Raw genomic sequence first — 23,651 nt, 5'->3', positions numbered from 1 at the left:
ACTACAGATGGGTCCAACTCACTTAGCAGAATAATTACTCGGGAAAAGTTAGAAGGATAAAAACCAGTTCTAACTCCTGGGTAACTATACTAGTGACCCTCCAACCCCGACTCCCCAATGGATCCTGACTACCTCCCACCAACCCCAAATAACCCCCCAACTCCCCCTGACCACCCAATCAATCCCCCATCCCCCTACTCTACCCACCCCCGACTACCCCCCACAGCCTCCCCCAAACCATCCTATTCTCTCACCCACTTACATAACAGACTTACCCTAGCTTGTCAAAGTGGCTTTTAAACAAAGGGACATTTAAACTTACCAGAATATGGCAGCTAGTGCCGTAAAAGGGGAAGTGGCTTGGCTTCGCCCTACACTCCTAAACTACGAGGGGAGGGCACCAGAAACGGGCATGCTCCACATTTCTTAGGTGGCCTGGTTCAGAGGTCCGCGCGAGAAATGTAGAGCTCCAGTATAGGGTAAGTAAAAAGGAGCAGAGGGGCATTCCATTCTAGAATTTGGCCCATTAGCTTTATTAAGACTTTTACTTCAGTGATAATTAGAAAGCATAGGTGTAGAAATCTGAGAGATGCAGATGTATGACAATTATACCATTAAATCCATCACAACTACAACCTGTCCCTCATTGCCACATGAATGGGCAGAATTTATTACACTGTCTCTGAATGAGTTTAAATTCCAGGCTTTATAATCACCTAGAGGAGTTTGCAAGAATTTAGATAACAGCTTGTATGCATTGAAAGTATAAATCAGATTGTCACTAAGTTTCTAGAAAATCCATGTATAGGAAATCAGTCAATGAATTTCATAATTTGGTAAAGGATGGTACAGAGTGTAGCTTCAATTAACAATTTTTGTCATAGGGTGTGTTAAATGTATAAATGAAAACAAGCCATTTCAACAGTTGCCATTAAAAAGTGTTCTAACTAGATTAAGTTCTTCTAACATCAATCTAGCCATTTTGTTGTCTACGCGCTCCTCCATCCAAAGGTATTTTTAATGCAACGTGCCCTAGTCAATTTGGCTTGGGTGGTAGCACTTGCCTCGAAGAAAGGTGGCTGAAGACTCAGGCCTCAGTCTCAAGACTTGAGCACAACCCAAGGTGACACTTCCCACCCCTAACACCATCCACATCTATCACGGGCAGCTGCCTATATGAGGCAAACAGCACTAACCATTTCTGCTGATGTCAATTACAACGGCATCGTTTATAACACATTAAGCTTTGGCATCCTTTTGAACTCTTCGGTGGCTTAAAGGCTCGTCATCCACGGACAGTTTGCCTCAGAGGAGAGTGGTCACTAGACCATTCATGAAAGAAAATGTTATCGACTTTTTTTTGTAGCCTCCCTGCTTTTTAAAATGTACACTGCTTGCAGTCAGTGCATCCCTCCAACTACCAAAGATGATTTGTTGTAATAACCAGTAGCGGGGATGCAGTTTAACCATCTACTTATAGCAAGCAAATCGTGTTACTATCAATGTTACATTATCATGTCATGTTAATGTTCATCTGAAGAAGAGTCATATTGGACTTGAAACGTTAACTCTGTTTCTCTCTCCATAGATGCTGCCAAACCTGAGTTTTTCCAGCATTTTCTGTTTTTATTTCAGATCCCCAGCATTTTGCTTTTGTTAACAACCATGTGCCCGGTCTAAGTGATGGAGATGGTAATTGGCAAAAGACATTCTTGCCTATACTTGGGAGAATCTCTCACAAAGCAATGATAGAATAGATGTGGCCATGTGAATGCACCCCAAACCGCCCCCCAACCACCCCCCGAGGTAGGATTTAGATTATTTTGGTAGGTGGACATACAGATATCCTCCCGATTTTAATCAGTAAAGATACCGGCCATACATTCTATTCTCACCCATTTCTCACATACCAGAGATGGTGGCAGCTGTCTCTTCAGCTAACAGTCGCTCTTTGTCTTCCTGCAGGTTCTCCAGCTCTCGTTGATGCTGTCGGTGTAGTTCTTCTATTACCTTCTGATGTGATTCTTCCATAGCAGAAAACCCACGTTCACATGTAGCCTAAAACATCAAGGGGAGAAAAATAATTATGAGCAATTTCTTTTAAAAATTCTTAAACTGTGTTGGTAGTTGCGATTTATTAAGTTGACTTTTCCCCTGGCCAAAATTGTATCAAAGATTTCTTAATCAAGTTTATACCGTGTGGAAAACAGCTTTGTATTTAGTTACCATTACTTATTCAGTCTGTCCGATTATTGTAACTAGAAGTAATAAATAGGATTTTTTCTTTAAAAAGAGCACATAATAGCAAAGCAGACTAGATAATATCAGGGGAAGAACTGCTCTAGTAGTTACAAGCAACATCACAAATACATTCAAAATGAATGCGTTTACGAAGTTGCTACACACTGCACCACTTTCCCCTGCTATATTTAAAATTTGCCCTTTCATTGCTGGGACCTGGGTTTAAATCCAGCCGAGGAGGAGATGGGTCAAACAAGTGCTTTCTCCGACAGCCACCAATGGTCTGAGGTCAATAATTTTAATCCAGTTCTCCATAGATATGAGTTCACTAAAGAAAACTGTCACTGACTGGTCCTATGAAAGGGAACAAACAGCTGTGATCTGAGCACCTTATCACTGGCTTACTAGATGCATATTGGAGAGAGTTCGACTTCAGTAGACTACTTCATTGGAGACAAAAATAAAAACAAAAAACTGCGGATGCTGGAAATCCAAAACAAAAACAGAAACAGAAATACCTGGGAAAACTCAGCAGGTCTGGCAGCATCGGCGGAGAAGAGTACAGTTGACGTTTCGAGTCCTCATGACCCTTCAACAGAACAGTTACGTTGAAGGGTCATGAGGACTCGAAACATCAACTGTACTCTTCTCCGCTGATGCTGCCAGACCTGCTGAGTTTTTCCAGGTATTTCTGTTTCTGTTTTTGTTTTGGACTTCATTGAAGACAACTGATTCAAAGTCTATTGTTTGAATACAACAGCAATGATTTAGTAGTATTTATTGTGCAGATGCAGTACATTTACTGGCAAACTGCAAAATGCATTGGGTTCAGTTTGCATCAGAGCTGTAAGTTCCTTCAGTAGAATGCTGCTGTCAAACACTGTTGTTTGTTTTTGCCTTGATTTTAAAGCTTTATTTAATCACTGCTTGGTTTTTATTTACTTCCCTTTTCCTCCTCCCTTGTCTTAAAGGGCAGACCATAACTATGGTGAGATTTTGCAAGGGCTGGCCAATTACTGGTACCTTGGCATTCCTAGTCTGAGTGCAGATAACGAACGTTTGCAGACTCTTCCAACTGTGGAAAGCATTAAGAAAAGCTTGGCCCATGTCTATACATAGGCTTTTAAGCAGGGATCACTTGACAGCTAGTTGGAGAAGGAACCCTAAGCTCATTATTTCCTTCCAAGCCTGGTGAGGTAGGTATCAACTGGAGCAGCCCAATTGCTGCTCCTGGTTCAGACCAACTAGCAACACAGGCTGTGGTTCCGTGTTAAACCAAATTTACCTACTGGCCATAAAGAAACTTAGCCTTCTTCCTTAAATTAAGCTTCCCTGCTTCACACACCAGCTAAAACGAAGTGCACAAAACCAGCCATTTTCCCCACATTTTCTGCACATTTCAGGTTAAATCAAGTCACACTCTTGCATGTTAAATGATGTAAAATTCTGTGCGCACAAGTAAAATTTAGGATTCAACAACCCTCACTCCTCAGCAAACCACAAAATTCAGAACAGTATCTAAGGATACTTAACAAGGGAGATCAAAGTAAACAGCAACATGAAGGTGACCAGGAAGTCAGTGGTGTAAAGGGGATCAATTATGTGCCTTGCCTATGGTAACATACTGCATATGTGTTCAAAATATCTAGTTAAAAAAATTAAACTAACAACTGAAAATCTTTTCAATTACCTTTATACTCCATTGGACAGTTTTCTATGTTAATAATTATAGTTTTTTTTTCACTCTGGTAACTGGTTACTGGTAACTTATTCCTACTTCAATAATATCAGCAGTTGCAAAGTTTGCATTTGGTGAAACTGACAACCAAGCTACAATAGGGTAGCTAAAGATGACAGGAAACTACTGTAAATTATTGAGCTGCCACTCTCTAAGTGAAAATCACCCTAAGTTTATTTTTTCACTCTAGGTGACTATGCTCTACACAAACACCAAGCAGTATGTAAGCAGCAATCCTATCCCATGTCAGTCGGATATACGGAATTGCTGAAAATTAATTCTGCAACAAGCTAACATGATTGTTAATTTACTGATTTTGATCTATTGTTTTAAGGTTTACAATTCTCTGGGAAAGTAAGAATTTTCCCCCTTTATCTTCCCCATCTATTCCAGGGAACATTAGAACTGATTTTTGCTCCTCATGTTGGGTTGAATAGCCTGTGCAAGTGAAATTCAGCTTATGGCTGCACAAACATATGTCCTACTTTGTTACTGTATATTGCACTTGGTGCACCAATGAATCATTCTCTTGCTTCAAAATTGGTTTTATTCTTCATTTCTTCTTTTTGAACTCACACATAACATGCTATTCTAGAGAACTATGGACAAACTGCATTGGAATTTTCTATTCCAAATTTCACCCTCAGGGCAGGGAGACACATTATCTCCTCTTCCTGTGAGACATGTCACCGCTGTGAAGCAGTGCAGCCAAGAACTACAAACATTCATCAGAAGGTATTGCGTCAACACAACTTAATTAAAAGGGATGCAAATTCTTTGGAAGGGCTGGGTGTTCTTTTTTTCCAAAGTGCTGCATCGTTTTATATTGATTATTTTCTAAAAACCGTGTGCTTCACTATTTACAATGATTTCATCCCCAGAGATTCATCATATGACTCCTCAGTCCTTCGTCACCAAGGTTCAGCCTGAGGGGAGGTGTTCTCTGAATCCTAAAGCAGGTTCATTCATCACAACAGAGGCTATGCCTTTGGAACTGCCTAGGTGTTAGTTGACTAAGGTAAGTTGATGTTGTGTGGAAACTTGCTGCCTGTCCAGTCAACAGAGGTATTCTGAATCAGTTCTTCAGCTGGCCCAAAGTCAAAAACTTACTGCAATCAATGTAGTCACTGCAAGAGGTTTCATGTCAGTGATAAGATTTACCAACATAGCGTGGGGAACAGTTTGACATTTAAAAAAAATTGACCAATACCCCAAAGTACAATGGAGACGTACTTTAATCAAAACTACTTTTCCTGGACTTGCCCCTCAAATATAAGCAACAGATGTGGTTTGGAGAACATCTTCTTGCACTAGTTTTGACTTTCATACCAAGATTTTAGTGTGTGTCAGAAATTTAACAGGATGCAATAATAGTGAACCCAATATTAGGAGCAGCACAAATCCATGCAATGGCCTTCCTGGAACTACCAGTGAGTGAGTGAACCCTAAGCTGACCTGGAAATGAGAGATGTAAAACTAGGCAAAATATCCTATGGGCAAAATTTATCAAAAATACAAGAAATATAAACAGAAAGTGCTGGAAATGCACAGCACATCAATCAACATCTAAAGCAAAAAATAGGTTACCATTTATCAGGACTCAGCAGTATCATAAGCTCCAATAAAGGATCATACCAGAAACACATCAATTTTTCTTGAACTTTTGTGCAATTCCAGCATTTTCTATTTCTTGGATTTCCAATGCTTGTGTTTTTCTGTTTTTATGTAGGCAGGCGTAATTTATACTTACTTTAAATACCTGTCTTTTATAATGGTTCACATGTTCTACTTTGGCTTGCTTTGAGAAAGTCAGTAGCTACTAAATAACACTCTCCAAATGGAATCCAATGTACACTTGTACATTTTACCATCAAACAGCTCAATAATTACTGCTTATGCATTCCCTGAAATTTTTTCACTCGCTCCTGTGCCTCACAAGCTCTTGACGTTTTAGTGGCACAAAGGTCTACTAGAACTAGTCACCCTCCACTATTTCAGTCAAGCAGTCAGCCTTCATCACAGCATGCCGATTCGATCATCCAAATACAGCTAGTAGGGGTCAATTAATGGCCAACAGAAATGAGAACCATGGAAATATCCCCCCCTCCCCCTCTCTAACCAAACTAACTACAGTACCCAGAACAAACCCATGGCAGGCATTATCTTACTCAGCTCAGTTGATCCGGGGACCTTTTTAATTAAAACGGCATTTAACGCCACAATGGGTAGAGAATGCTCATTTACGAGCCCTGGCTGGATTTGAACTCAAGCCGCCAGAGAAAAAGGGCAATATTATCTTAGCCGCCCAAGCAACTTTGTCCCTTGGGACAATTTAAAAACTTTTGAACAGAGTGAAATGCGACTTTTCTCTAGATAGAAAATAATAAATTTCAGGATTTTTACAGCATTTCTTGATAAGCAAATAAGTTGCTAGTTTATTAGTGCCTCAAAAGGTGCGTTAGAGATATGTAGCCAGCTGAAAGAGAAAGAAAGAAAAAGGGAGATTCATATATTAGTAGCATAGCATCAAGACAAACAGCAAAGGGTAACATAGCCACCAATTTACATTACTAAGCATGCTAGACGGCTATGAAGAAATGCTTGTAATCAAATGCAATTGAACCCACTGTTCTGACAGCAATTATAAATCTAAAATATTTAACAAAATGTAACAAAATGATACGATTCAAATGAAATTGAGTAAAAATATGGTTTCTAAAAAGGAAATTTATCCTTTTAAAATAAGGATAATCTCTTTTAAAGGTTCTATTTAGAATATTTTCTTTAATTAGGGGTCTTTGTAAGAATTTGTAAAGGTTTTTACATTTTGACAAACCTTTTTAATAAGTGCAAAATTTAGATTGGCCTTATCAAAGTAGTTTATACATCATGAATAAATAAATGCCAAAGGGTATATAGGAACAATAAGATATAATTGTTCATTGTGTTAGCAAATCTTTTGGTCTCATGGGATACTCAGGAAAAATTGCGATAATTGATTTATTTGGACTTCATCCTCTGTTTTCTACAATTATAGTGTACTCTTAATTGTCTGGTAACTCAACAAAACAATGCAGTTGCATAACAGAAAAATGGGTTCTGCTATATTTGAAAGGATTGCTTAAGAGCACACAGTAAAACTCAAAAGATAGATACAAAACAGAAGAACTGGGCAAATTTCAGGTACAATTCAAATGCTTTCAAACTGTTAGCAAATTGTAATGCAACTAGTTTCTTATTGTTCAGCAAATGCTACACCTGTAGCATCTGTTTCTTTCTACCACTCCCCCAGAATTTGCAAAGTTTACTCTGCATGATTTTGCCCAGTTCAACAGTACATCATGCAATTCTATCCTCCATGCGGGTTGAGCGACAAAACAGAACACAAACATAAGCTAATTGCTGGCAGCAAGGTGTAATGCTACAAGCCGACATGCATTTACTAGTCAGTATTATTAAACACATGGACACCTTGAGATTCTCCAAGTCCTTTTCATATTTCTCCCGCAGAGCTGTTGGGCCGACTTCACTCTTATTTTTCATGGCATCTATCTGGGACTCCAGTTCTTGTATGCGATTTCTCAGCAAGGCCACGGAAGATGGCTCACTTATTGTTTTTCTATATTGATCAGTGGACCTCTGCAGATCACTTACAATGTCCAATTCTTTTAAAGCTTCGATTTCTTGTGAGAGCTCTTCTTTTACCCTAGCACACCTTTGCTCTAGCTCTCTCTTCTCCATCTTAAATTCTTCCCCTTGTCTCCTCAGCTCTTCAACATGCTTTTCCTTTAGGTTTTCCATGCAGACAGTCAATGAATCTATTTCCTTCACATTTTCTTCAGTTTTCAATTTCAATGTCTCTCCTGCCCTTGCTATCTCCCTTTTTAATTTCTCTACCTCTGCTTCATATGCTTCTCGCACTTCTCGTAGCTCCTTCTTATGCCTTGCTGCCATGTCCTGCAGTTCAATAGCTTTGTCCAATGAGTCAATTGGTTCTCCCTCAATTTGAATATGAGTTGTTCTAGCACCGATGCATGGTGAAATATCCATTTTTTTAAATTCTGCAATCTCCCCTTTTAATTTCTTTAACTCTAAATCCTGTTCTTGCTTTTGCTTTTTCAGCTCAGCTGCATGCTTGCTCTGCAATGAAGCAATGGAGTTTGAGTGCTCCATCTCTAGAGCCTTCAGCCTCAGCTGTATGTCTTCACTTTGTCTGAGATCATGTTTCAACTGAATCTTGGAGATTACATATGATAATTCAGCTTGAACTACTGCATCCTGAAGGAGGAAGGGCCAGATGTCTTTTGCATTACTATATCTGCTTAAAGCAGGTATGCAATCCATGCTGTGAATAAGTCTTCTGGCCAAGAGGCCTAGATCATCATCTGCACATGACTGAATGGAGTGTGACATTTTCTTCAACACACAAGCATTTTTCCTAATTTGCTGTGCTAGCTCTGTCCTTACACGAAGTTCAAAGTCTTGGCCAGCAGAAACAGATGCTGATGGTAGTTTGAGAGATTGAGAACATAAGAGAAATGATTCACCTTCTTCGTCATTATTCAGTTCACTACGAATTTCCTCGATCAGCCCACCAAACCTGCAAGTACCATAAGCAGCTATAACATTCCTGAGCATCTGTTCAAGGTTTTGGTTTCTGTGATGCTTTTTCATGTATTGGGCTTTCAATTGCTGCAGTTTTTCTTCCGAAACCTCCAAAATATTATGGGCCCAGAACATCATTTCACCTTTTATTAAAGTACTATTTGCCATCATATTCAGATAACTTTTCATGGGTTCATTCAATTGCTCTTCAACATCTGGAGTCTTGCTTTCATTAATCATAGGCAAATTTGCCCAAAATTCTCCTTCAATTAATAATTTGTTGAGAACAGAATGTCCTATTTGAGTATTGACTTCTTCCAATGAAACCAAAGGTATGACAATGCTTTCACTGTGTTTTCTAATTTCATCTAAAGTACTTTTTACACCAGATTCAGAATTCTGCAAAGCATCAGCAATATTGCTAAGTGCTGCTGCTTCAAGTGCAAGTTTGTCAACTAAATGTTTTAGCTTTTCCTCCTCTGTTAAAAAGTCTTTCACTAAAATTTCTTCACCAAAAAATGTTCTATTTCTTCTGGCTAGGTCTTCTTCCATGTGTTGCAAGTATTGTACAGAATTTCCTAGTGCGTGTACTAATTCAGATACTTGTCTATGTTGTTCCATGTCCCATCCTTGAGCAAGTTGACCAGTTTTCTGCTGTATACCTTCTAAAACATGATGCAACTGAAGCAGTTTAGTTTGCAATACTTGGAATTCAGAGTTGGTAGCCTGCACTAGTATCTTATGTTTGATATTTGAACTGGCAAGCTGCTCTGAAAGAGAACAGGTTAATGGCTGGTTTACTTTTCCCTGCTCTTTTAAATGAACTCCAGGCTCTAGTAGTCTTCCATGGCTTTTAACATCACATTGCAGACTTGCAGATGTACCTAAAGAACAAACAGTTTCCCCTTTAATGTTTTGCTCTACTATCAATAGTTTAGTTTCAAGTGTGCACACAATTGCCAGGCAATTTTTCAGATCTGTTAAGTAGCTATCTGCAACTGTTATGCCACATGAACTTTCAGTATTCACAGAGGACGGCAGTCCTGAAAACCGACTTTCAGCACATGTTTGTGCTACTGAATCAGTCAGCGTTGTTAATTGGCTGTCCAAAAGCTGAAGCCTCGCCATTAATTCTTTAGAAAGCTGTGCAACAAAACTCACTGAGCTCTGGCCCTCCTCTGGTTCAGACCAACTAGTTGTGGAATGAAGAATATTTTCAACTGCAGAACAACTTAAGAGGTTTTGTCTTGTTACATGTTCATTGTTTTTTCCTGAAATTTCCAGATCTGATTGGAGTTTGCTGTTTTGGGAAAGAAGTTCTTTATAATTGTTTTCAGTTGTCTGCAGCTTCATCTCCTGTTCAGCTAATCTGGCTTCAGCATCTTCTAACTTGATTTGAAGTTCTTCTTTTTTCTCTATAAGCATATCAATGTCTGTTGGCACCTGCCAACCAAGGCCTTTAAGCGTAGCCTCTTTAAGCTGAAGTTTCTTCTCCGTCTCCTCTAAGCTGGTACCTAAAGCTTCTAGCTTGATTAAAGCCTCATTGAAGTCCTTATTTTTCTTTTCAAGTTCTCTCTCATAGGATTCCTTCACTGACACAAATTTAAAATTGGCTTCTTCCACTTCATTTTTTAGTCTATTCACCTCTTGAATAGCTTTTTCAAAATCTTCATTCAGGTCTTGATATCCCTCCCGCTCTTTCATCAATTCTAACTTCAGCCCTTCAACTTCTCTATCAGCTTCTGTCAACTGATTAACTATTTCCTGATAACGTTGATTCAATTGTTTGTTCTCAGCTGACAAGATATCTATGTCATGGGTCAGTTTCTTCACTGTCCCCTCACTTTTCTCAACATGCTCTTCCATTTGCCTCACCATTTCACTGCTTTTGAAAGAGATGGCTAGTTTTTCTTTTTGAGCTCTCTCTAACTGAGCTTCAAGGGTCTGCAAGCGATCTTCATATTCTCTAACCTTCTCTTCAGCTTCTTGTACACTGTGCGACAGGATCTCCTTTTCTTTTTCATATTTCTCTTTCAAGCTTTCATACTGTTTCTGAAAACGTTCTTCACTCAAAATAACCCCTTGTTCACTGTTCCGCAGCCGATTGCTAGCTTCTTCCAGATGCTCTTGCAGCCGCTTCACTTCTCGCTGATAGTCGTCCTGAAGAGCAACTTGTCTTTCTAGATTCCTAAAAGCTTGTGTCTTTTCAAGAAGTAGTCCCTCTACTTCTCTAAGCTTCTCTTCACTCTCTCGCAACTTGTTGCTAAACATACTTAGTTTTCTCTCATACTCATCCGCTTGCTCCTTATACTTTTGACGCTCAAGGTGTAAATCATTTTGGGTTTTGGATAAAGATTGTTCATTAATGGCTACCTCCGATAAAGAAATGTCCAGTTTAGCCTGGAGGTTTTGCATTTTTGTCTCCTGTTGTCTCAGGAGCTCCTTGGCATCCTGATAGCTCTTTTTAAGGCTCTGAGCTTGTGCATTGACCCCCTCCTGTTTCTGCTGTTGAACTTCCAGCTCAGCTTGTAGATCCTGGTTCAACTTCTGTAGCTGTTGCCAGGCATTTGAACTTGCCAAAGGTGGCTCCAGCTTAGAAAAGGGACCAGACAGTGGTTAACACAGATGCACAAGATTTTTGAATAAACTGTTTAATTTTTGCTTCTCAGTCCCATAATGGAGATTTAAAACAATTATTGGTTTGTAAATATATTTTCCTTCATGTAGATGTGAAAACTTCAGTATTATTCAAGGAACAAAAAAATAAGTTTTCAGCAAATAAGGTAAATGGCCAAAATATTATCTATTAATTGCAAAATTAAGCAAAAAAAATGCAAAGAACATTCTGCACTCATGAAGTCAGAATATGGTTAGTATCTTAGAAAGCATGCGTATGAAAAGTTAGCATTATTGGTCAGGAAGCAGTACTATCAATGCATGGTTAGCATACAATAATCAACATACAGGCAGGGAATTTTCCTATCCATTCCTGAAATCTAGTGCTTTTAACCTGTGAATACTTCCATAAACAAAACTCTTGAAGCTACCATCAACCTTTTCATTATAATAGCCCCGACTTTCTAGCTTAGGTCTGTTTAAACTTTCAAAGTTTAAGCTTTAAACTTCCCAAACAATTGCTCTGTATGCCCACACTACCTATATTATTCTGATATGATACTATGTGATCATACATCAGTAATAGTGGCAATGCCACTTCTGGATGCAGGTACCATAAATTTGTTGATAGAAATCAGGTCAGCTGGCTATAATATAACCTATGATTACTATCCAAAGAAACAAAAGTCTTAAGCAAGGAGACTAGCGTGGATGCTTTCAAACCCATCTTGTTCAAACCGTGAGTGCCTAAGTACAAGAATTTAAAATATATTGCAAAGGAAGATTTAAAAAAGCAGTGATATTCCTCATTGTAATCTACTCATTTTGATGGTCAAGAAAGTTGATTCATTTATTCTGATATTCAACATTAATTTTTGGTTAACCTAGGTGCACGCACACACCTTGTGCATAACGCAGTGGTAGTAGTTACCACTCCAGTAATTGCACGTTGGGAATAGTGGAATCGGGTACAAATTCATCAAGATGCTTAAATAAAATGGACCCAAGCCATCAGAATTAAAACTTATTTTCAAACTGCCGAATGTCACCTCATATTAAACTAAACAGTATGTTAGCTCATTTACAATCATGTTGCTTTTCAATAAATGTTGTACTTGGGAATTGTGGCTCCTTAGGCACAAGAGCCAGTTTCAGTGCTCCACTGTAGCCACCATTTTAAATGTTTCATTTAATGCCCCTCAATAAACTTGCATTGTAAAATCAATTTTTTCAAAATAAATTCATGAAAACATTATTTACATTTTATGCAAATTTTAATAGCTTTCTATAGATAACTGATTTGTGTGGTGTCAGCACATTGAAATAATAAATCACTTTATACAACTGGAGGGCACAGGCACTTGTAAGGAAGACAGCTACATTTTTAAAAGAGATGGTGTGTAATAAAAAGGACTGATTTTTTTTTAATTCATTCATGGGATGTTGGTGTCACTGGCTAGACCAGCATTTATTGCCCATCCCTAATTTCCCTCAAGAAAGTAGTGGTGAGCTGCCTCCTTGAACTGCTGCAGTCCATGAGGGAAAGGTACACCCACAGTTCCATTAGGGAGGGAGTTCCAGGATTTTGACCGAGCGACAGTGAAGTAACAGCAATAAATTTCCAAGTCAAAATGGTGAGTGGCATGGAGGGGAACTTGCAGGTTGTGGTGTGTCTGCTGCCCTTGTCCTTCTAGATGGTAGCGGTCGTGGGTTTGGAAGGTGCTGACCAAGGAACCTTGTTGAGTTCCTGCAGTGCACCTTGTAGATAGTACACACTACTGCTGCTACCTTGCATTGGCTGTGGAGGGAGTGAATGTTTGTGGATGGGGTGCCACTAAAGCAGGCTGCTTTGTCCTAGATGGTGCCAAGCTTCATGAGTGTTGTTGGAGCTGCACTTATCCAGGCAAGTGGAGAGTACTCCATCACACTCCTGACTCGTACCTTGTAGATGGCGGACAGGCTTTGGGGAGTTGGTGGAGAGTTATTCGCTGCAGGATTCCTAGTCTCTGACCTGCTCTGGTAGCTACAGTATTTATATGGCTAGTCCAGTTCAGTTTTTGGTCAATGGTAGCCCCCAGGATTCAGCAATGGCAATGCCATTGAATGTCAAGGGGCGATGGTTAGGTTCTCTCTTGTTGGAGATGTCACTGTTTGGCACTTGTGTGGCACGAATGTTACTTGTCAGCCCAAGCCTGGATATTGTGCAGGTGGTCTTGCTACATTTTGGACATAGACTGCTTCAGTGTCCGAGGAGTCACAAATGGTGCCGAGCATTGTGCAATCATCTCCATCTTATGTTGGAAGGAAGGTCATTGTTGAAGCAGCTGGAGATTGTTGGGCCTAGGACAATACCCTGAGGAACTCCTGCAGTGGTGTCCTGAAACTGAGATGATTGACCGCCAACTACGACAATCATCATCTTTTGTGCTAGGTGTCATTCCAACCAGCAGAGAACTTTTCCCCCCCGATTCCCATTGACTCCAGATTTGCTAGGGCTCCTTGATGCCATACTCGGTCAAATGCTGCCTTGATACCAAGGGCAGTCACTCTCACATCTGGAGTTCAGCTCTTTTGTCCATTTTGAACCAAGGCTGTAATGGGGTCAGGAGCAGGGTGACCCTGGCAGAACCCAAACTGAGCATCAGTGAGCAGATCATTGCTATACAAGTGCCACTTGATAGCATTGTTGATGACCCCTTCCATCACTTTACTGATGATCAAGAGTAGACCGACGAGGCGGTAACTGGCCAAGTTGGATACGCCCTGTTTTTTATGTACAGGACACACCTGGGCTATTTTCTGCATTGCCGGGTAGATGCAGGGTTGTAGCCAACCTGTTCCAGTACGGCTAAGGGTGGGCAAGTTCTGGAGCCCAAGTGTTCAGTACCAATTACTGCAGAATGAAGTGGGTGGTAGCTCATTAGTCAATGATGAAACCTTGTTGAGTGGGGAAGCATCTTGTCACGTGTATATCAAAGAACCAAAACCATCATTGGAGACAGGTATAGTTGAAGATGCTCAAATTGATAAAATTGGCAAACCTGCTTAGAGCAAGATAGTTGGTAGAATTTGTGTGTAACAACAAAAACTTATATTCATATAGCACCTTTAACATAATGAAATGTGCCAAGGCACTTCACAGGAGCATTATAAAACAAAGTATGACACCAAGCTACATAAGGAAATATTAGGTCAGATGACCAAAAACTGTCAAAGAGTGATGAAATTTTAAGAAATGTCTTAAAGGAGGCAAGTGAGGTAGAAAGGCTGAGAGATGTAAGGAGGGAATTCCAGAGCTTGGGAGCTAAGCAACAAAAGGTATGGCCACCAACGGTGGAGCAATTATGACCAGAGTGCACAAGAGGCCAGAATTAGAGGAGCATAGATGTCGCTGAGGTTGTGGGGTTGGAGGAGTTTAGAGTGATAGGGAGGAGCAGGCTATGGAGGGATCTGAAAACAAGGATGAAAATTTTAAAAGCAGGGTGTTACTCGACTGGGAGCCAATTAGGTCAGCTAGCACAGGGGAATGGGACTCGCTGCAAGTTAAGACACGGCAGCAGAACTTTGAATAACCTCAAGTTTAGAGAGGCCAGATAGAATAATGCATTGGAATAGCCGAGTCTAAAGGTAACAAAGACATGGATAAAGGTTTCAGCAGCAGGCGAGCTGAGACAGGGGCAAAGTGGAGTGATGTTACGGAGATTGATATAGGCAGCCATTTATTGGCATGGCATGAATGAGCAACATTAAGGCGCAGGGTTTTAGTTTTTGGCTAACCTACCTGGCCCTTGAGCCTGGTATTGAGCACAAAGAAGTGTAACTTAAAATGCTCATGGAAGCAGTATGATAAGACCAACTGACATAGGAGCAGAAATTAGGCCATTCGGCCCATCGAGTCTGCTCCTCCATTCAATCATGGCTGATAAGTTTCTCAACCTCATTCTCCCGCCTTCTCCCCGTAACCTTTGATCCCCTTACCAATCAAGAACCTATCTATCTTGGTCTTAAATACACTCAAGGACCTGGCCTCCACAGCCTTCTGTGGCAATGAATTCCATAGAATCATCACTCTCTGGCTAAAGAAATTTCTCCTCATCTCTGTTCTAAAAGGTCTTCCCTTTACTCTAAGGCTGTGCCCTCGGGTCCTAGTCTTTCCTACTAATGGAAACATCTTCCCCATGTCCACTCTATCCAGGCTTTTCAGTATTCTGTAAGTTTCAATCAGATCCCCCCATATCATGCTAAACTCCATCGAGTATAGACCCAGAGTCCTCAAACGTTCTTCATATGTTAAGCCTTTCATTCCTGGGATCGTTCTTGTGAACCTCCTCTGGACCCTCTCCAGGGCCAGCACATCCTTCCTGAGATACGGGGCCCAAAATTGCTCAATATTCTAAATGTGGTCTGACCAGAGCCTTATAAAGCCTCAGCAGCACATCCCTGATTTTATATTCTAGTCCTCTCGAAATAAATGCCAACATTGCATTTGCCTTCCTAACTACTGACTCAACCTGCAAGTTAACCTTAAGAGAATCCTGGACTAGGACTCCCAAGTCCCTTTGCACTCCAGATTTCTGAATTCTCTCCCCATTTAGAAAATAGTCTATATGCCTCTATTCTTCCGACCAAAGTGCATAACCTCACACTTCCCCACGTTGTATTCCATCTGCCACTTCTTTGCCCATTTTCCTAACCTGTCCAAGTCCTTCTGCAGCCTCCCCGCCTCCTCGATACTACCTGTCCCTCCACCTATCTTTGTAATATCTGCAAACTTAGCCAGAATGCCCTCAGTTCCTTCATCTAGATCATTAATGTATAAAGTAAAAAGTTGTGGTCCCAACACTGACCCCTGTGGAACTCCACTAGTCACTGGCCGCCATCCTGAGAAGGACCCCCTTATCCCCACTCTCTGCCTCCTGCCAGACAGCCAATCTTCTATCCATGCTAGTACCTTGCCTCTAACGCCATGGGCTCTTATCTTACTGAGCAGCCTCCTGTGCGGCACTTTGTCAAAGGCCTTCTGGAAGTCCAAGTAGATAACATCCATTGGCTCTCCTTTGTGTAACCTACTCGTTACCTCCTCAAAGAATTCTTAACAGATTTGTCAGGCATGACCTCATCCATTGAGGAGGTAACCAAAACTGACCTATGATTCAGCTAGCTGTTTTAGAATAACAAAGCTTGAAACGTGGCAAAATAAAATCCAACTGCCTTTCTCACATCAAATATTGTTTGAGTTTGGTACTGACATTGCAGTAAGTATAGTTTGAAATACTGTAAGCAGGGAAAGATGAGGAGAAAGTTCATATTTCTATTCTATAAAAGCGTTACATTTGCATACATTTCCCGATTGAATCATTTCACTCAATTAGCACAATTTTGTCATTTTCCCCAAAGTAGTTCAGTGCTAAGCTATTAAAACCATGCCTCCCCCTCTATATTATGACCTATATCAAATGCTAATGTACTGAAAAAAAATCCAGATGACTAATTTCATTGAAGATTTGAGACGGTAGAGAATACCATTCAGCTTTGAACCAGGTTGCTTATACAATGACCGCAGGATATAAATGGAGCTTTACTCTGCCCCATCCAGCTTACTCCGCTTCTAAACTACCCTCCTACTGCTCAAATAAATACTGCCATTTCCGAACCACAACATGACAACTTAAAATATTAAAAAAGTTAATCGCATCTTATTTGTTACTGAACATTAAAAAGTATTTTATCTACACTTCAAATTTATTTGCCCAGCTTTTTTACATTTAATTCATCTATGAAATTCTTCTCATCCACCATATCAAATCTAAAGCTTCTGGGAAATATTCAAATTTATTTGCCCAGCTTTTTTACATTTAATTCATCAATGAAATTTTTCTCATCCACTATATCAAATCTAAAGCTTCTGGGAAATAAATTAAAAGTAATGAATTTTTCACATTCAATTCAACTCTGTGCTCCATTATTTCCTTCACTGTTGCTCAAATCTGTAAATATAAAGTTCCATCCTCATCAACTAACATGAAAATAATTTACTCAGTAATGCTATCTGATCACAAAAATAATACATAATTAATTTTCTTCCACATAAATTATTTAAATCTTCAGCTTTTATTTCATATGTTCACTCTTTATGTACACACACAATTAGATAATTCACCCACCACCCAACAAGAAAAAGTACTGACTGCTGTTGGAAAATGCATTTGTGTGGGTATTAGTGGAAGACATGGCTATAATGTCTTTACAGTGGAATAGGAGACAGTCTGACATCAGGTGTGAGGTATTGGTGGACAGCTGATGCCTGTGGAACTGAAACTGAACATTATGAATCTTCAGGAAAGATGGTCTTTGTATGGGATATGGAACTATTATACAGAAACCAGTGAATGCCTTTTGAAGTTGGAGTTAGGGTTGAGGCTCATTACTGGACAGAATAAGGGGGCTTCATGCAGCTAGCAGTGCTCCAATTGGAAATTGGGCACAAGACGAGATTAATGTTCCTTTAACCAACACTGAATAGAACTTAAATTCACTTTGAAGCAAATAAAATTCAATCTTTGCCAAAATTTTAAAAGAAAACAACTAACAAAAAGTCAGAATGAAGTGAAAAGCCAAATGCCCTACAGGATTGAGCAACATAAATCCAAAGGCTAATGAATGATAAATTCAATTGCCCATAGTCTCACTTGTAACAATGGAGCAAATGGACCAATTGATATGAAATTGGAGGACTAGGCCAAATTTAAGCAACCAAACTACCTAAACACTAGAAAATAAAGTATCCATTTAATAATCTTCAAAATATAACTGAATAACAAAAGTATGTTATATGCACAATTTTGAGAAAATAGACTTCCACTTTGGTCTTACTCTTTAATCATTTAGCAAAAATTATTTACACAAAGTATAGCGATTATGCAAGGTGGTAGATATAGTGTGGAAACGTTGAAATTATCTATTTTGGTAGGAAGAATGGAAACAATTTTTTTTTTTAAAAAGGTGAGAAATTAGTTAATGTTGGTATTGAGGTTCTTATACACAAATCACAAAAAGTTAACATTGGGGCACAGCAAGAAATAAGAAAGTCAAATGCCAAGTTAGCCTTTATTGCAAAGGGGTTGGAATATAAGAGTAAGGAAGTCTTGCTGCAAATATATAGCTCTTATGGTGAGACTATACCTGTAGTACTGTGTCCTGTTTTAGCTTCCTCACCTAAGGAGGCCTACATGCCTTAAAAGGGATGCAACAAAGGTTCAGTGGATTAATTCCTAAAATAAGATGTCTATTCTATGAGGAGAGATTGAGTAGAATGGGTCTATATTCTCTGGAATTTGTAAGAATGAGAGATGATTTCATTGAAATGTATAAAATTCTTAGAGGGCTTGCCAGGGTAAATGCAGAGAGGCTGTTTTCCTCTGACTGGGGAATCTAGAATTAGGGGTCATAATCTCAGGATAAGGGTTTGACCATTTAGAACTGTGAAGAGGAGAAATACAAACATACAAACAAAAATTAGAAAGAGTAGGCCATTTGACCCTTCAAGCTTGCTCAGCCATTTGGTAAGATCATGGCTGATCTGATTGTGGGCCTCAACTCTAGTTTCCGGTCTACCCCCTAATATGAACATATTATCAGGGGGAGTATGCCATTCTTCTCACTTAACGTGTGAATTTTTGGAATTCTCAACCCCAGAAGACTGTGCATGCTTAGTTACTGAGTAAATTCAAGACAGACATGGATAGTTCAGGAAAAGAAGCAGAATGTGAAGGCAATGTGAAGAAACTGCAACAAGGCAGTAAAGTTTCTGCATTTCAATTCCACATAGGAGCAGAGGAAACCATCTTTAATTTTGGAAGAAAGATGGTGAGGTCTGGCCATAAATTAATCAGAGAACCTTACAAGGAATTATAACTTCAACATCTATGCATTTCTTTTTGTTAAATACTTTTGTTTAAATTGTGCTGACGAGATCAGGAAACAAGCTGGGTGGAGTATTGAGTCCTGTAGTGACGGGGAGTTGAGTGGGTGTTTAACCTCAGGTGATTGCGCCATTTTACCAAGTCTGAACTAGCTTAATTAACAGCAGGGTTCTAGAAAACCCCTCCAAACTAGTTCCCAGTGAGATAATCAGTCTTTTGTGTTTATATAAAACCTCTTTTTGAAAACTTATAAGAAATAAATAAGAGGATATAGAAGTTAATCATTGTTAATAACTGAACTTTAGAGGGAGTGATGCCAACTCTACCGCTGTAAAGTGTGCATGCAAAGATCAGAAACCACCCAACAAGAACATTTTAATCTCAGCTATTTCAGCTTTTATTAAAAACGATTTTAAAATTACTATTCGGCTGTTGACCAAGATGAAATTGCATTTTATAACATGCGGCTTCACAAATAAGCTGCAGGAAATATATCTGCTTTCCAATTTAGAGAAAAATCTTAAATGTATATATAATGCATACATTATAATTTTGCTCTAAATAGCAAGCATGGACGCTGATGAGTTTCAGTGAAGTGAGGTGACCTGTTGAACTGAATTGCCTGTGTCTATGTTGTAAATACTTTTCAATTGTCTCCATCCTGTTCTTTTCCCATAGTAATCAAACTGCTAAACATATTTATTGCATTTAATTTCACTCAATATGATTTTACTCATGGAATAAAAGAGACAGTATAAGCAATTAGACATTGTTGCATATGGAACATTTTACTTAGTTATAAAATCAAATTGCGAAAATATTATCCCCATGGCAGAAAATTTTGTAACCTGATTATAACCATCATTTCAACATTTTATTTTCTGCAGACAAAACAAAAGTGAACTAGGTCAATAAGCATCGATGGCAGATGCAATTTTTTTCCTTTCACCAGTTTGGGATACCAGTGATATCCACACAATCATCCTTCAGCCTTCTCCAAATTCACTCAGGAAATAATTTTCTCAAAAATCATACCGAGTGGCTTCAATCTCCATAGCTTGTTATGCGAGGCTCCAATTGGTAAATCAATTCACTGAACAAGGGACATTTCACATCTAGTTTTCATATTTACAGCATTCTATTATTTAAATCACAGATCTGACCATGCTTTGTGAAACTGTGGTCCACTGAAGCTTTTCCATAGCAGAAGTTTATTACTTTATATTTATGACGAATTGTCAGATGTTGCTTGAGATGCAACCACTCATTCTGTGATACCTATTCCTGGGATCTTCAGGCGCGCAAAACAGTTGCCAAGTTTATCTGTGTAACAACCGCTGCTCTTAACTGTGTATAGCTGATACATTTAATATTACTGTTTGTAACTGATTCTGGTTTCCTGATTCTGTTAGAAAGGCAAAGAAATGGGATTGAATAGCACATGATAGACACAAAAATAAAGGCAAAATACTGCAGACGCTGGAACTCTGAAACAAAAACAAAAAATGCTGGAAAAACTCAGCAGGTATGACAGCATCTGTGGAGAGAGAGACAGAGATCACGTTTCGAGTCCGTATGACTCTTCTTCAGATCTGAAGAGTCATACGGACTCGAAACGTTATCTCTGTCTGTCTCTCTCCACAGATGCTGTCAGACCTGCTGAGTTTTTCCAGCAATTTTTGTTTTTGTTGCGATATGATAGACGCAGTTGTTTTGACAGCATAGAATCATAGAATGGTTACGGCACAGAAAGAGTACAGCACAGAAAGAGGTCATTTGGCTCGTCAAGTCCACACCTGCTCTCTCTAATACAATTCAGCTACTCCAATTCCCCTGCCCTTTCCCTGTAACCCTGCAAAATCTTTTATCTTCAAATAATTATCCAATTCCATTTTGAAAGCCACAATTAAATCTGCCTCCACCACCTTTTCAGGAAGTGTATTCCAGATCCTAACCACTTGTTACGTAAAAAATGTTTTCTCACGGTGCCTTTGATTCCTTTGCCAATGACCTTAAATCTCTGTTCTCTGGTTCTTGATAACTCCACTAACAGTTTCTGTCTATCTATTCTATCTAAACCCCTCATGATTTTGAACACCTCTATCAAATCTCCTCTCAGCCTTCTCTTTAAGAACACCACTAGCTTCTTTAATCTATCCATGGACAGTAAACTCTTGCTGTTCGTGACCTCTTTCACGAATTTGTTTACCCACGTCAAAGTGTTTGTGCATCCGATCACCCATTGCGGCCCCAAATCTTCGCCCATCTGTGGTATTGGTCTCAAAATATCTTTAGAAATTGGAAAGAAATTTATTGAAGTTCATTTTAAAATACCTGTTTATAGTTTTGTAATCCCTTGGAGATGATAAACAAATGAGGAAAAGAGCCTAAAAGTAAGGGTTTGACTTCCTGGATAGTCAGTGGTTGAATGTTGTAGTAATGGAGTTTTTATTTAAGTTGTCTGCATTCAAAGACATGCTTTTTTTATGTTTGGGATGTGAATTTGAGGGATGTCACTGCTCAGGAGAGATAGGTGAAGGGTTGGAAAGGTTTCCACATCTGGAAGAGCAAAGCTCAGATGTACAGTAAGTAATTTTGCGATGGCTAGAACCTATCTAATTCATTCCCATTATAAAGTATGTTTGCCGTTCGCAATTTCTCTGTGAGAATTTGGGAAACGTAGCTCCCGTGAACGGCGGGACTTTACTGCAACTGAAGTCCCTCATTCCCAGAGCCATCCTCAAATCTAATTTGCATCCTCTGTAAAGCCTACATCCTTCCTAAAGTGCAGTGCCAAGAATTAGACACAATAATCCAGTTGAGACCAAACCAGTGTTTTATAAAGCTTCATCATAATTTCCTTGCTTTTGTACTTTATGCCTCTGTTTATAAAGCACAGGATTTAGGGTGTCTATTTAACTACTTTCTCAACCTTCCCTGCCACCTTCAATGATTTGTGCACATATATACTCAGGTGTCTCTATTTCCTTTTAGTTCATATTGCCTCTCCTCATTCTTCCTACTGAAATGTACCACTTCATGTTTCTGCATTAAATTTCACCTGCCATGTGTCAGCCCTTTTCATCAGGCTGTCCTCCTCACCGTTCACAATACTTTAGACCAGGATCTTCGGGTTGGCGAGCGGGGTCGGGGGGGGGGGGGGGGGGGTGCCACTCGCCGATGCGCAAAATGACATGCGGTGGCGTTAGGCATGTGTCCTGACGTCACCGCGCATCATTCAGATCTTCAGTTTGGTGGGCATGCAGCGGAGTCAGCTGTGCACCCGCTGACCTGTCAAAGGCCTATTAAGGCTATTTAAATATCAATTAAAATAATTAACTGAGCTGCCCGTCCAACCATAAGGTCGGTGGGTAGGCGAAGAGCCCAGGCAGCCGTCACATTTATCATGAAACCTCATCCACAGGCGGGATGAGGTTTCATGAAGGTTTTTAAAGTTTAACAAAATTTTTAAATAAAATTCATTGACATGTCCCAGCTCATGTGGCGCTGTCACATAAGGGGACATGTCTCAAAAAAATTTTTTTTCTTTATTAAAATTTTTTAAAAATCAGACTTATCTCCCTGAGGCAGCTCTGTGCAGGCCTCGACTCAGCCTACTCCCCCCACCCGCACAGGGAGCACTCAGCGCTTCTGGGTGCGTGTCACACTGGGTGGGCCTTAATTGGCCCACCCATGTAAAATGGCGGTGTGCGCCTGCCCGCACCCAGTCCCACTTAGCCCTGCTGACAGGGAGAAGATTTTCCCCTAAGTTGTGCATCATGTTTCTCAAGGAAGAAACGTGAGCGATGGAGATTCTCAGTATTTTTATTAAATGTTAATATGTCGTCAGTAATATCAATTTCATAATAATGTAAGCAGCACAAAAACATTAGTTTTTTTCCTAAATGGTCAGGAACATGGAGAGATTAACATTGAGAACCCAGTCTATATTCAATATTTCTATATACTCAAGAGTTTAGGTACAGCAAAGTTCACATGTAAAGAGCTCTGCCATCTTCCTTAACAATGAACAGTTCATAACCTAAACTTTGGAAGAGAACATCCTGTCTTTGCAAAAATTCGTTTATCAATTCAACTCTCCACATGGCCTCAATAAGTCTAAAATTAGCCCTAATTATTAGCCCTTTTTTTGCTTTTGAGAAACGCCATTAAAGACTTCTCAAACCTCACCTTATACAATTTGATATGTGGGAAGATGGGGATTGAGGGGGAATAGGGGTGAGGAAAGAGGTGATTTGACACAGTCCAGCATGGATGGTCAGCATTTATCATCAGTCATTCAGCCTGTTTTAAATACTAATTTATGTTTACTGAGTGACTGTTTTTTTGAAGTAAAATTCCTCATTTGACTTGGTTGGTTTTTAATCTGGATAAATATTTACAGATTTTGCATTCTGGTTCCTTTTTGATGTCTCTGCAGATACTCGGGAGCAACAGAGTATCAGGGAACACAACAGAAAATTACTGGAAAGTACATGTGTTAACAGGTTGCAGAAAAACAGCCCTCA

At 39.6% G+C, this 23,651-nt stretch overlaps 1 protein-coding gene across 4 annotated transcripts in view; it reads right to left on the bottom strand.

Moving 5' to 3' along the window:
* Positions 1-23,651, bottom strand: part of LOC144699655 (myosin phosphatase Rho-interacting protein-like) — a 407,667-nt gene that overhangs the window by 34,743 nt on the left and 349,273 nt on the right. For 2 of the 4 annotated variants that reach the window (XM_078570766.1, XM_078570764.1), the window contains exons 16-17: positions 7,451-11,176; positions 1,911-2,058 (exon numbers count right to left, since the gene is read on the bottom strand). In XM_078570766.1, the coding sequence (XP_078426892.1) occupies positions 1,911-2,058; positions 7,451-11,176 (3,874 nt within the window). The remainder of the gene's footprint in view (positions 1-1,910; positions 2,059-7,450; positions 11,177-23,651) is intronic. The other 2 variants (XM_078570768.1, XM_078570767.1) reach the window with 1 other exon arrangement.

Source organism: Cetorhinus maximus, chromosome 24 (genome assembly GCF_964194155.1).
Source record: "Cetorhinus maximus chromosome 24, sCetMax3.hap1.1, whole genome shotgun sequence".
Classification (NCBI taxonomy): Eukaryota; Metazoa; Chordata; class Chondrichthyes; order Lamniformes; family Cetorhinidae; genus Cetorhinus; species Cetorhinus maximus.
This window is presented reverse-complemented; position numbering and strand designations above follow the sequence as displayed.